Source organism: Microchirus variegatus (assembly GCF_963457635.1).
Source record: "Microchirus variegatus genome assembly, chromosome: 1".
Taxonomy (NCBI): domain Eukaryota; kingdom Metazoa; phylum Chordata; class Actinopteri; order Pleuronectiformes; family Soleidae; genus Microchirus; species Microchirus variegatus.
Genome location: NC_139802.1, coordinates 35,376,013 through 35,389,730, shown reverse-complemented (window position 1 = coordinate 35,389,730; position 13,718 = coordinate 35,376,013). Strand labels below are relative to the sequence as shown.

General features: G+C 42.4%; 1 protein-coding gene across 1 annotated transcript in view; it reads right to left on the bottom strand.

The window, feature by feature from the left end:
• The window catches only part of itga1 (integrin, alpha 1), a gene marked incomplete at its 5' end in the record, with an annotated part of 36,944 nt that extends 23,672 nt beyond the window's left edge, over nucleotides 1-13,272 (bottom strand). The window contains 5 exons of the mRNA XM_083903229.1: nucleotides 307-395; nucleotides 4,014-4,123; nucleotides 6,702-6,822; nucleotides 12,842-13,006; nucleotides 13,092-13,272. Of these exons, the coding sequence (XP_083759355.1) occupies nucleotides 307-395; nucleotides 4,014-4,123; nucleotides 6,702-6,822; nucleotides 12,842-13,006; nucleotides 13,092-13,272 (666 nt within the window). The remainder of the gene's footprint in view (nucleotides 1-306; nucleotides 396-4,013; nucleotides 4,124-6,701; nucleotides 6,823-12,841; nucleotides 13,007-13,091) is intronic.
• Nucleotides 13,273-13,718: the final 446 nt, after the last annotated feature.

Below are 13,718 nucleotides of genomic sequence, written 5' to 3'. Positions count from 1 at the left end.
ACGCCGGTTAATTGCATTAAATGCAGTCCATTGTTTCTGTAATTTGCACACCCCGCTAATCTCATAATCACGCACCAATACATTACACACTTGATTTACAGTATCCTGTTACATTTCCCAGAGCTGGGAAACACTCAGGCTGAAACCCGCTGTTTCTACACAGTCAAAAGGCCACGTGAACACGGAGCTGCTGCCCACTTTGTTGCAGGAAATAATGTCGTTTAGAGTTCAGCGCTGCCATTACTGTATATTTGGTATGGAAAAAAATGTCCTTTCATATAGTATGAAGAGCAACCTCGGCCTTACCAGAAAACCTCCACTGGGATTGGTCACAAGTGTGGTTCCCATGGTCATGTTCTCCTTCACTTCATGTACGTTGGGAACTGTTGTGTTTCCTAAGGAAAAAAAAAACATCATGGATGAATAAACAGAGTGAGACAAACAGGGAATAGACTGAACAGCTGGGCAGATTCCTCCCCTCCATTTTCTCACAGGAAGAGAAACTCAAACATCTTCACTTGCAGAGAATGTAATAAATACTGACAAATATAGTTTAAATGTGTTACTGTGTTGCCCCCACCCAGAATCTTACACAGACTGTTAAATACAAAGTGTTTTGTGGATAAAACTCCCCCCCCCCCCCCCCGTTGCGGTGATGAAAGACAAATGGAGGAATCGAATCATTAAGCAACCACAACATGTGGCTAAAATTAGCATGATATTACAAACTATTTCTTCACTTTGGGAGTGCCTTGGATCTGGATCTGACTCCACATGTTGTCCCAAATACATTCACATGACTTTAAAGCATTGAATCAGCTCTTTATTCATTCTTTTTGTGGGCACATTTTGATGAAAAGAACATTTCTGATTTTCCTCTGTGGTCAGTTATAGGATTGGTTTTTGCTCTTCTTCAGACGAACAATCTGGAGCACTGTTAGAAGTACGTCGTGTGGCGTGATATCCTTTAATGACATCCTTTAATCTAACGATTTATGCTTCCTCCTTTTATCGTTCCTCCATCTCGTGCCTTCATGCTCACTATGTATGTAAAAGAGAGCATTATTTGGGCTGTCGATGACATTCTGCTGACCCTGAGTTTATACAAGCGGCTTTTTTTTTGGGACGATCTCAGATCGTACATGAGATGAACCCGGGATTTTTGCACCTTCTGACGCGTCCATGAGGAACACAACTGACAGCAGCTTTGTGGAGCTGCAGAGGAGAATAGAGAGTCTTTGTCTTTGTTTGAACCTTGACGGCAGATAACTATCAGGACAACTCTCCCCGATCTCACAAACACACACACACACATTTCCTCTTGGTGTGGCATGACCGGGTCAAATGCCACTTTCACAAGACATACCAGTGTCTTAAATAGGACTGGGACAACATGCTTGTGTGCCAGCATGATTTGTATTATTGCAATTCTACACTCTTAGAAATAAAAGTGCTAAGTAGAACCATATAAGGTTCTTCGGCTTGTCCTCATAGGAGAACCCTTTTTGGGGGTTCCACCAAGAACCATTTTAAACCCCTTTATTCAGGAAAGGGGGTTTAAAGGGTTCTCTGGATCAAAATAGTTCTTACTGGAACCACTAATGGTACCAAGAACCCTTGAAAAACCCTTTCTTCGGGAAAGGTTTTTTCAGAAACAAATGGTTCCAGGTAGAACCTTAGCCCTTGTAGAATGAGTCTTTTGGAACCCTGATTTCTAAGAGTGTACATGTGTTGAAATTCAGGATTGCAGAGAACACCGATAAACTGACCTTCCAATACTTTATGAGCTAAATTGACAACTGCTACTTTTAGTTGTTTCTGTTTACCAAGCTAGAAGAAATACCATGATTTAAAAAAAAAAATCATAATTCGATTTGTTTTCCACCCTTTGTTTTTACAGTTTTACTCCAAATTCCCAAGAGAATAACACATAGTACTCCCAGACACACCCGGTTCTGGCTCTGTTATGGAGTCTCAGAACCTCGGTGCTTTCTGGTGAACCATCGCATGTTAACACCGGTTTAAAAGGAACCAAAGTGGGAGGACGTTACTCCGGGTTACTCTACTTCCCGCTCATCCTCACAACCCAGAATATGACACACCGACGGCTGATGATGTCACGGTTCGCGAGAAAAAACTAATTAGGTTTGGGAACTGGAGCCGGCATGGAGCCCTGAGTCATTTTTTATTTTCACCATTACATGTTTAAGCCAAAAGTTTGTCTATTATCTCTTCCAGTTTCCAGCAAAGTTTTCGGTTTCATTTTCCAAACAGTGCATAAACAAAAATACAATGATGTTTAGTGAAGGTTCTTGGGAGTAAAATCCTTGCCAGAGTTTCATCACTGATAGCCTTCCTGGCACAACCACCATTCCGTTTTATGGGTTGAACGGAACTGTGATTAAAAATTACAACACGATAACGACACACAGTTGTGTTCGCTCATTATGGCTTTGGCATCCATCTCTCTCTCTCTCTCTCTCTCCTGTGCTGCAACAGTGAGGAAATGTACTTAGGTTAATGTCAGGCTATAGGGCGTTGTCAGTGTGCAAAGATTCAAATTACTCGAAGAGTTGACTGATACGTCGGTCCCTTCAATGAGACGTGAACATCCTGCTCTGCTGCTGCACTGCGTCCTGCTCCTCAAGGGCACTCACCGAATATCACTTGAAACATCCAAAGAAAATTGGGTTCTGAATCAATTTGAGTGGATTAAAAAAAAGGGTTCATGCAGTCGCCGGGTCATTGCGTCATTCCACTTTAAATTCCAAACACAGCAGTGACGCTGTTGTCATCATGCAAACCCGCTCCTCCCAGTTGATTGCTGAGGAGTCTGGCTCCGACTGACAGTCTCAATCATCTCCCAGTGGAGGTTTTCCAGACTAAATGTGAGATTTAGGCTTTTGTCCAACAAACTCCTCCAAGATAAAACAAACACAGCAGTGTGCGGAGGAGGCGTCATCTCCACAGGTTCTCCTATACATTATCATCACCTCAAGCCAATCATTTACTCAACAGCATGAGAACTATAACTTCTGTTACTTGATAACCGCGAGGTGTAAACAGCTATGTTAAAAAAAAAAAAAAACAACATCCCTGAGCTGATAGTGTGCGGATAAAGGGACTAACTCTAACGTCTTCCTGCATCAATGCACAGACAAACATTCGTAGAGCATTTCCAGGCCGCTGCCAGGGAGCTAAATTATGTTTATCTGTTTAATTAAGATATAATTGGAAGGATGAAAACATTAAATCCTTGTTTATTGACCGTCTTCCTGTACTGATGGGTTTCACTTCCTCCCCAGGAGACCCAGTCAAATATACACTAGATTTAAACAAACAGCGGCACAATAACGCACAATCAATCGACATTAAAATTCACGTACACGAGAGACAACTGTACTCATTCAGCACACTGAGTAATTAAAGGCGCCATATGTAAGAATGTGGCCAAAACGGTAACTGCACTCAAAGTCAAAGGTTTCGTTTTCTCCGCCATTGTAGCTCAGACGTAACTGGCAACCCGTGGTTGCTCGGCAGCTGAGACTCTACTGACTGCAATGATTGGTAGACGGCGGTAGGTGGCGCCACATGCCGAAACATGATTTCAAAACATAAACATGATTTGCAGTCTGCAAAATATATTTTTTAATGCAAATATTTTGGCTGTACAGTTGTTGTTACCCAAATCATTTGTGTTTGTTTTCTCATTATTTGACTGCTATTTCTGACTGACCAGTTTGTGTCAATTTTAATATTTTACATCCCAGCACAAAGGAGTTGCTGATCCACGTGCCTCCATCTTAACATTCTTTACGTTGGACTTTACTGCAGGAGGTTCGAGTGTCAGTATCTCAGGATGGTTCCAGAAACAACAGCAGCGTGCTGCCTTGTCTCTAAAAGTCTCTAAAAGCTGTGTTAAATGTAATAATACACAGTGATAATAACCGTATAATTGATGTAATAACCAGGTAAAGAATATCTACACACATAAATAAACAAAGTGTTCTTACTCGGCAGCTCCAGTTTGACACACGTGTTGTCCCCCTTCCCCACAGGACATTTGTAGACATCTCCGGTTCGTTTTGCTGGTTGGCCAGATAGCGGTGAACCAATCAGGACCCTGCGAAAATAAACAAAAAGCGGTCGAGGTTTGGTCACAGTTTCACAAAGTATGACAACGAGCACTAGCCAAATATTATTGCAGAAATGAAGAGCTGGCAGGTTTGAAGCGGTGGGTGCGACGATTCAGACACACACGAGATTTCTCACAGAGTTAAATTAAACAGGAACCACAGGTTCAGATTGGCCGATAAAGTGGTGCCACTTATTGTAACTGACCATAATTACATCTGTGGCTGTCATTTTCGTATATTACTCTAACAGTTCCTAATAAAAAAGAGTATTTGTTACCATTATTGCATGTTATTTAGCATAATGTAATTAACCTTAGGTGTGAGTGTGCGCCTTTCATCCTATGTCAGCTGAGATTGGCACAGGTCGACCCTCATGTGGAGGATAAAGCAGGAGGATGTCTGTACACTGTTACATACAAATGCTTGACTGTCTGTGTTCATGTGTTCCATAACCTCGTGTCACTCTTGTCAGTACACTGATGCTAAAAAGAGTCGGCAATCTGCCCTCCTTTAAACATTCGGGCTTATTAACATTCCTCCGCTCTAATGGGCCCTGGACATCTAAAAGGAGACACAGAGTGCAACAGCAACAACAACACAACTCTCAGCTCGGTCAACTGTCAGAGGCAAAAGTCAGGGCCCTGTTACATCACCACACAACTATCTTCTTCTGCCATAATACTCTCCCCCCCCCACTATGGCACACTCCGATGGCTCCATTTCATTTATTTATTTTCACAGATAGTGTTTTATCTCTCTATTTGGTTTCTTTCATCTGTTCTCTTCCACTCCTCGTGATCTCCGACGTCCTCTCTCTGCTCTCTGCCCGCTTCTCCCCCCCTGACCCTCCACACGCCCTGTTCATTTTCAGGTTATATCAGGCCCTTCTCACGCACAAACACACACCTCTCTCTGGGAAACACTTTTCTTTGACCTGGAACAACAACAACAACATGTTGTTGATCTGGAGGTGTTTTTCAGTACACTCTGCTGCTCTAGTAGAAGCATATAAGGTTCTTCAGCTCTTCATAGGAGAACCGTTTTTGGCTCCAGGTAGAACCTTTTTATAAAGGAATCCCAACATCATTTGTCTGCTGAAGAGGTCCGTAGACTTTTACTACACTATTAAAAATAAAAGTGTTCGGCTTGTCCTCATAGGAGAACCCTTTTTGGCTCCAGTTAGAACCTTTTTATAAAGGTTCCATCTGGAACCCTTTTGGAGGGTTCCACCAAGAACCCATTTAAAACCCTTTATTCAGGAAAGGGGTTTTAAAGGGTTCTCTGGATCAAAATGGTTCTTACTGGAACTATTAGTGTTACCAAGAACCCTTGGAAAACCCTTTCTTTGGGAAAGGGTTTTTCAGAAGCAAATGGTTCCAGGTAGAACCTCAGCCCTTGTAGACGGGGTTAGAATCTTTTACTACATCTCACGATTCAATTCCGATTTTTGGGGCTACGATGGGATTCAAAATCGCAATTTTCAATTCAAAACGATTTGATTCATAATGTTTTCTGCTTCAATCTATAGATGTGCAAAGGATGACCTACGCCAGTCTGCTTTGCAAGACAGAATGACAAACGGAGAAGTTTTGGAGACAAATGGAAGTTTTAAACATTTATCCACGCTTAGATGGAATTGTTGTGGCATAAAAGCAATATCACATATTGCATAAATAAAAATACCTCTTTATAAACATTTCTGGGACATTTTATATTGATTATGAATAGTAGTAAATGTGAATTGAATTTTTTGGCACACCCCTAGCCATGTGGGAAAGAGTCGTGGCCACAGGTTACGAGGAAGCAAAATGAAGAACTAACTGGATAAGTAACTGGAGGAGAAATGTACACACACACACACACACACAGCTGTTAAACACGGTGTTACGGCTATTTAACAAGGTTTTTTAAAAAAATGAGTTCCCAGACTGATTTAACAAGGAGCCATGGATGCTTAGTTTCAGTGTATTTTAAGGCGGAGTATGTGAATACACTGGTGGGCAGTTTATGTTTAACAGCTGGAGTAATAAAGGATCCTCATTACAGCAGCATCTGGCGTGCTCCCCTTCACTCACTTTTACAGGTGAATTTTTGTTTTCCCCTTTAAGGTGTGGAGTTAAAAGGAACTGACTTGAGTTCTAGTTTTGGTTTTAAAACTAGTTGGGTTATAACTATAAGGAACACCAGAATATAGCCACTGCTGTTAAGTTTATCTCCAAATTTCAATCCAAATGTAATAATAGCAAAGGGTATTTTCAGCCAATCATTAGATGATAGTGCATAAATATTTAGGGACGCTATGACAATGGAACATCAGGAAACACTTCTTTGGTAACACCTTTAAAAACACTTTTATATTATTGTCTTTTTTTTATACTTTTGCTGCTGCCATCACAATAACCCGACCTCATTAATGTCTGATGTGCTGGACGCTTTACAAGGTTTATAAACCAGCAGCTGGGATTGGAGCAGGAAACGCTGCAGCGGAGAAGAATGACGAATGTTTTGTCTCTGGACACACTCGCTCATTTCCTCAAAACATCCAGCTAATGACATGACACTCACCATTTTCCCTCGCTGTTCTCAAACTGCTGCACAGTGTAGCCGAACATGTCCTCCAGCGGGCCGCTGAATGACAGGCCGTTTTTCTGGTCCACGTTGAAGGACCATGTGCGCACAACCAGCACTGGGGAGAAGAGGGGGGAAGAAAGCGTTACACAGTGACAAAGAATATTGTTAAACGGACAATATAATATTATCAAGGTCCCTTTATTCAACTCTTCTGCTCCTCCGTGTCCTCAAATAAGTGTGCATTTGCTATGTAAATAAGAAGAAGGTATACGCATAAACAAACGTTTTTTTATTAAAAATAAATAATATCCTGGAAGTAAAACTTCCTGTGAGTAATTGCCAATATAGTTTTGTCTGTATAACCTTACAGTCTATGCTATGTCCTTGTTTCCTCTGCCCCACCCCCTCACTCTCAGACACACACAGTTAGAGAGAGAAGGAGAAGAGGACAAAGCTGTGCTGTCTTCTGATGCTGCTGTATGAAGCCGTGTGACTCTACTCGCGCCGTGTGCTTCCGCCTGCTGTAAAACGCATGCGTCACGACACAGTGATTAGAACGTGATAGACATTTGTTTATCTGTCAAAAAGGTATGCACTACAGCTTTAAGAGTAAAATAATACAACATAGACAAAGCGGTGAAATAGCTGCAATACAATTTTTACGTCTTTCAAATAGTGCAAACAATATTTAAAATGTACTATACAGAGCATGGGGTCTTAAACTCAAACGACCTTGGGGCCTCTAAGCATTATTTTGCACACACACACCAATTGGTGATTGTTACGACCCCATGTCAATGTTTCTTTGCCCTGTGTGTGTGTGTGTGTGCGAGTGTGTGAGAAGGGTTGCAGGTGTGCATGTTTGAGTGAATGACAAGTGTGTGAGAGTCTCAGTGGATCCTGGGAGGTGATTGGTCCTGCACAGGAGGTTCCGCTACAAGAGGCCTCATTGACTTCCTTGAACCACTCCCAGCCAGACTGCTTTTTAATAAACCTTTAAAATGTGTTGTTTTTGTTTTGTGAGAGTTGGGAAGAGGGAATCTCCTTAAGATCCTGGTATACTTTGCATATCTTGGACCCTGGTATTCTCGCACACCAGGGTCCTGTAGTATCTGACTTCACAATTGGGGTAGTAAACACGCATAAGCTGGGTGCAGGAGCAGTGGGCAGCACTTACTGCGCCCTGGGACTAATGGGGGAATGGGTTCCTTGCTCAGGGGGCACCACAGCCCTTGGAACCCCCAAGGACTAAACCAGAGACCTTTCGAAAAAAGCCCAATTCCTTTCTTGGCCATAGGGTGCGCCAATGAAAGTATTTCTTTTAAAAAACAACATACAGAAATAACTCATTATAAGTTGTGAATGAAATTGCTTGGAGGGTCATGAGTTTCCTCTGAGATAGAGAGATGGAAAAGTAAAATAAGGGATGAACAGTGTGAACCACATATCTCTCGTTTTCTCTCTCTCTCTCTCTCACACACACACACATAGAGAGTCATTCTGGAGGACCCTCGAGGAATTTCGAACATTAATGTGAAGCAGAGTTGAGCCTGACCTGCAGGACAATGGTTTCTTGCACAGTCTGCGTCCGTCCGTCACTGAGCTGAGTATATCACAGAGCCTCTATATAAATCCAGCCACGTCTCATTATGCCCGCGCCACAATGACACTCTTTATGTCTACTGTGCCACGAGATTCCACCAGTATAATTCATTCGATTCCCGGACGTGTGAGCGAGAGCAGAGGAGTCGGAGAGAACTGTGGGCTCACGACAAAGACCATGCAGACACAGACCTCATCAAGCTGCAAATAATAAGCAGACATTTGTTCGTTTGATGATGATGATGATGATGATGATGATGAGGCTTTGTAGCTATAATGTGGTCCACCCAAAATAAAAGGGAGAGCTATATGGAGTCTGGACTGTAGAGCAACTAACAGATGGATCACTGTGTGTATTTGTGGTTAAAGCTGCTTTAATTTAGCAATCCTCTGTTTTTTCCTATGAAGCCACCCACTGCTGGATGAACCTGCTGTCCTAACTTTGGTGAAAGCTCAGCATTTTATCTATCTTTCATTTACACAAATCTCAGCCTCAGATTTCTAATAAAACATTAGCTGAATCAGAGACGACAGCTGTTGTGGTCTATTCTTTGCATATTTAATATAATGTTCAACTTCTTTTTTCCTTTTGAATTCATCAAGGTTCATTGATTTTGTTTGTTTGCTTGCATCAGTGATGACTACATCATTTCTGTGCAGCACCTCATCTGCCTTCAGCAGAAATCTGTTTCGGTACAACACAATCAATATTTTCTTCTTGTCCATTTCCTTTATTAATAGTTCCTGCAGATTTAAAGCCTTCACACTTAAATGATAAACGTTGACAATTAAAAGAAGGTGCAATACGACAGATGTAGGATTAATCTATGCATATGCTGTCGATGTGTGTTGCTTTCACTATATTAAACCAGTTTGAACAAGAGCCTTTCTGCATGGAGTGTGCATGTTTTCCCTGTGTTTGCGTGGGTTTTCTCCAGGTTCTCCTGTTTCCAAAAACAATGCAAATCAAATTGGATACTCTAAATTGACCGTAGATGTGAGTGTGAGAGTGGACGGTTGTTTGTCTCTATAGCCCTGTGATGGACTGGCAATCTGTCCAGGGTGAACCCCGCCTTTTACCCTATGTCAGCTGGGATCGGCACCAGCAGCAACCCTCATGTGGAGGATAAAGTGGTAAAGGACGAAGAAGAATTGCTTTCGCCGTTTAAATGTATGCAAATTTTGATAGAATTTAAGTCCAAACTCCACTCCCAGTGTGTATGTAACACATTTGTGTACGTTAAAGGACACACAGGGCAGAGGAACGACAGAGAAAACAAAACAAAGAGCCATGTGTGCATGTGTATGTATGTGGACCTAGTTCTTCACTCACAGATGACACACGGTCAGGTCGCCTCTCTCTGTTATGACGCCTCTCACAACTTTCTTATACACCAGAGCAGTTATAATAACACACTGCTGCCACTCATCATCCTGTCATGTTTACATGTTGACCCAATAGATTTAAAATAAGATTACTCCTTTTTAAATTTCCCTCTAGTAAAAAGAAAAAGGGTGAGAGGAAGAAAGATAGCGTGCAAAGTCATAGGCTGGAATCCCAGCCAAGAAATATTATCCCCTCTGTTTCTCCTTCATTCACTTCCCTCCTTCCTCTGTCACACTCCCTCCACCTCTCAGACAGGCTCCATTTCCTGTTCTTATTAACCTGATTATACTGCAGACATCCCCTACAAAAGCTGTAGGTACACACACACACACACACACACACACACACACACACACACACACACACACACACACACACACACACACACACACACACACACACACATACAGGTTCACAGTTATCCTCTTAATGTCTTCCATTCATTTGGACAGCCTGACCAAAGCCTCACCTTATCCATGACCAGTTCATGCCTAACCTTAACCTAACCACATATCAAATCTTAGCCCTCCACAGAAGTGAGGTTCCGCCTCATTAGGACCAGGGTTTAGGCCCCATGGGGACGTCTGGTCCTGACAAGGTCAGTGTTTATGCCAGAAAAGGTCCTGAAGAGGAAACAAATACAAACACACACACAACCACACACACAGCTAATTTAGCTGATTTAAATGGCTTCAGGCCAGTGAAGCCCTTTTCATTTATCACTGACAGACCTCGTCAAGTGCAGTTCACAGTCACACTGGCCTGAGCTGGAAGTCACGCAGGGACGTCCTCATCCGTGTGTGTGTGCACCAATCTTATTTGGCAATATTTTGGCGTCACATGCCCCCTGCTTGAATCAAAACCAGTATGTTATATAATCGGATACTTTCACGATCTGGGTCAACATCTGGGCTGGAAAGCTAGTAAGCGGGCTTGTCTCTTGTGGATGGAAATAGGCTCATAGGCCTGTGAGAATTTGGCGAATAAAGCTGTCCATCACTGTCTGAAGGATTCGGACGTGGTGAGGAATTAATCACAAACACTATTGGACCACTGTGTCCGAGAAGAGCCTCGTTAAAGGTTGAACATTAACTCTTTTTACATCGTAAAAGAAAGCAATACATGCCACTGTTTAAAAAGGCTAAAATAATCACATTTCATAGGGTGGTTATAACCCATACAAATTGAGATTACCTTTGTGTTAAAACTGCAGTGGATCTCTTTTAAATATCAACAAAATGGTTTGTTGCATCCAAGTCATTTGATTTTAGGCAACTGCAACATAGTGCTAATAAAGTGAGGCTGCGTACAGGATGGAGTACGACTGAAGACGCAAAGAATCGCCCACGGAAAAAGAAGTAAATTCAGAAAAGCCTGGAAGTTCAGCAGCTTGACAGGATAAATGTCAAATGCAAATGCTATTTTTTCTCCGTTTGACACACAGTCGTTGTGCACTTGTGTATGTGTAAGTGTACGCTGCCAAAGCAGAACACAGGAGACCTCCACTCATTACTGCACCTGAACATTTGACACAGATGGATGCTGCCAACCTCCAAACATTGTTAGACTGCCAAATACAATTCAATAAAGCCCATGTGTGTCATTGTTTACAGTAAGACAAATCAATTTTTCCTCATCATATCAGATATCATGACCTTCAGACCATAATGGGTGTCTTTAACCGAGCTCCACGTCGTCTTGAACGATCCTGACACTGTGTCAGCCACAGTAACCCACAATAAAACCACAAGGTCTTCTGTTATCCAAACCAAAACAACTCCATCCAACAACTCTGCAACACATCAGACCTTCAGAGTGGCGAGAGTCAAATACAGGCAGCGCAGACGGCAGCACTGTCAGCACCTGTTGGCCTGTGAGACATCAAACCACCTACAAATATGGCCCCCCTGAGTCAACACCTGTGGACTTCAAAGCTTTGTCCAGCTTCAGTAAAAACACACACACACCTGACTGGCGTCTGCTCATCTGTAACATATCAAACCGCCCATAATCGGCTTTAAAGGCTTAACCCAAATCAGCACGTGTGGGCAACAAAGTCATGAAAGGCCGTTGTAGAGCTGATCCAAGACGAGACACCTGCAGAAGCAGCAGCTCAGAAACGGGCTAATCTTAATGATACATTGCTGGAGTAAAATATTAATGACTCATTTTATGAGGGGCTGGTGTTGAAAGTTTGGGTGCGACCTGGAACTTACGACTGGCAAAAGAGTATCCTCATATTTTGGCACGGCTGTGAGAAGTCTGGAGACACTCCCTTGTTCATCTATCTTTATCTGTTTTTATTCCTCACTCCCGATCTCTTATTACCCCCTGATTTAACCGCATACATTTCTCTGGCTTATCTTTTTTATTTCATGCTTCATTTCCTGTCTAATCGCTCCACGAATGGCTATCACAAGCTTAAATGTCTGACAGGTTTTTAGCTCTGCTGACTCAAACTTAATTTTCTCATTAAGCTGTCTGCTCCGCCGATGCTTTACTCTTGGCAAATGTACTATGTGAGTGTGCAATAAAGTCATGTCTGTGTCTTCATTTACAGGAAACAAAAGTGGTCTGGATTCCTTGGAGTAGTTAGAGTTATATTTGTTTTCTTTATTTACTACATGTCCATCCATCCATCCATCCATCCATCCATTTTCTACTGCTTTATCCTCCACACTCTTAGAAATAAAAGTGCTAAGGTGAGCCATATAAGGTTCTTTGGCTTGTCCTCATAGGAGAACCCTTTTTGGCTCCAGGTAGAACCTTTTTATAAAGGTTCCATAGAACCCTTTTTTAACCCTTTATTCAGAAAAGGGGTTTTAAAAGGTTCTCTGGATCAAAATGGTTCTTACTGGAACCATTAGTGTTACCAAGAACCCTTGAAAAACCCTTTCTTCGGGGGAAAGGGTTTTTCAGAAGCAAATGATTCCAGATAGAACACCAGCCCTTGTAGAAGGACCATTTTGGAACCCTTATTTCTAAGAGTGCACATGAGGGTCACGGGGGGCCTATCTCAGTTACTCAAATGGCAAAATTCACTACAGTTCACTTCAGTTTGACGAATCCATGACACACAATTATTTACAGGTCCAGTGGTCCAGCAACTGAAGGGTCAGGCCCAGACACTATGGTGTCACACTACTTTCGTGTTCCCTCTCAACATTAGTTTTTGCTCCCCGGTTCTCCCCATGCCTCTGGCCCTGCATGGCACTTGCTCCCTGCAATAACTCCCCGAGCTTTGCGCTACCCGTGCCCCCAGGCCAGCACTCATCCTCCAGCCGGAGCTTCATGGCTCGGATAAATGCAGCTACAAATAGCAGGGATAGCAGGAATAGCTTTAGTGTTTCCTTCCTGGTTCTCCCCGTGCCTCAGGCGGCCCTGCCCGACGGCACATGGTACTTGTTCTGTGGAGCTCCAGATGGAGGATGAGTGTTGGCCTATGGTGCATATGGGGCCATGGAGCTCCGGGGAGTTGTCGCAGGGAGCAAGTGGCATTTTATGGGTGGGCAGAGCTGCCTGAGGCACGGGGAGAGACAGGGAGCACCGGGGAGTGAACGCAAACATTCCCACCATGACCCTAACAGGGCTCCATATGACACAATGGTCCATGTTGTCAATATAAAATTGTCACTTGCATGCATTTTTAATATATATATATATAAACCGAGAGAGGAGTCGAGGCTGTTTTTGTGTCCCTTTTAACGCGTAAAATCTGAATTTACAGTGCCATGTCCCTCTATAAATCCTGTGTGAAGGTGGTAAAAGAAAAATCTCTGGCAAACTTTCAAAAATGAATTCCATTGGTCGCTCCCGAAGAAATGTAAAGTAAATTCAAACTTAAGTTATTGAGTAATATGGTGACAACGTGCTTATTTTATCTGAAATTAAATTAACTAATTAAATTGGGTGTTGCCTAATAAAGTTATTTTCTGTGTCGACTATTTTCTTTTTTTGATTTACAGAGCTTTTCAATATCTATCAACATTTAGCTCAAATAACCAGCAATGGAAATACAGGTC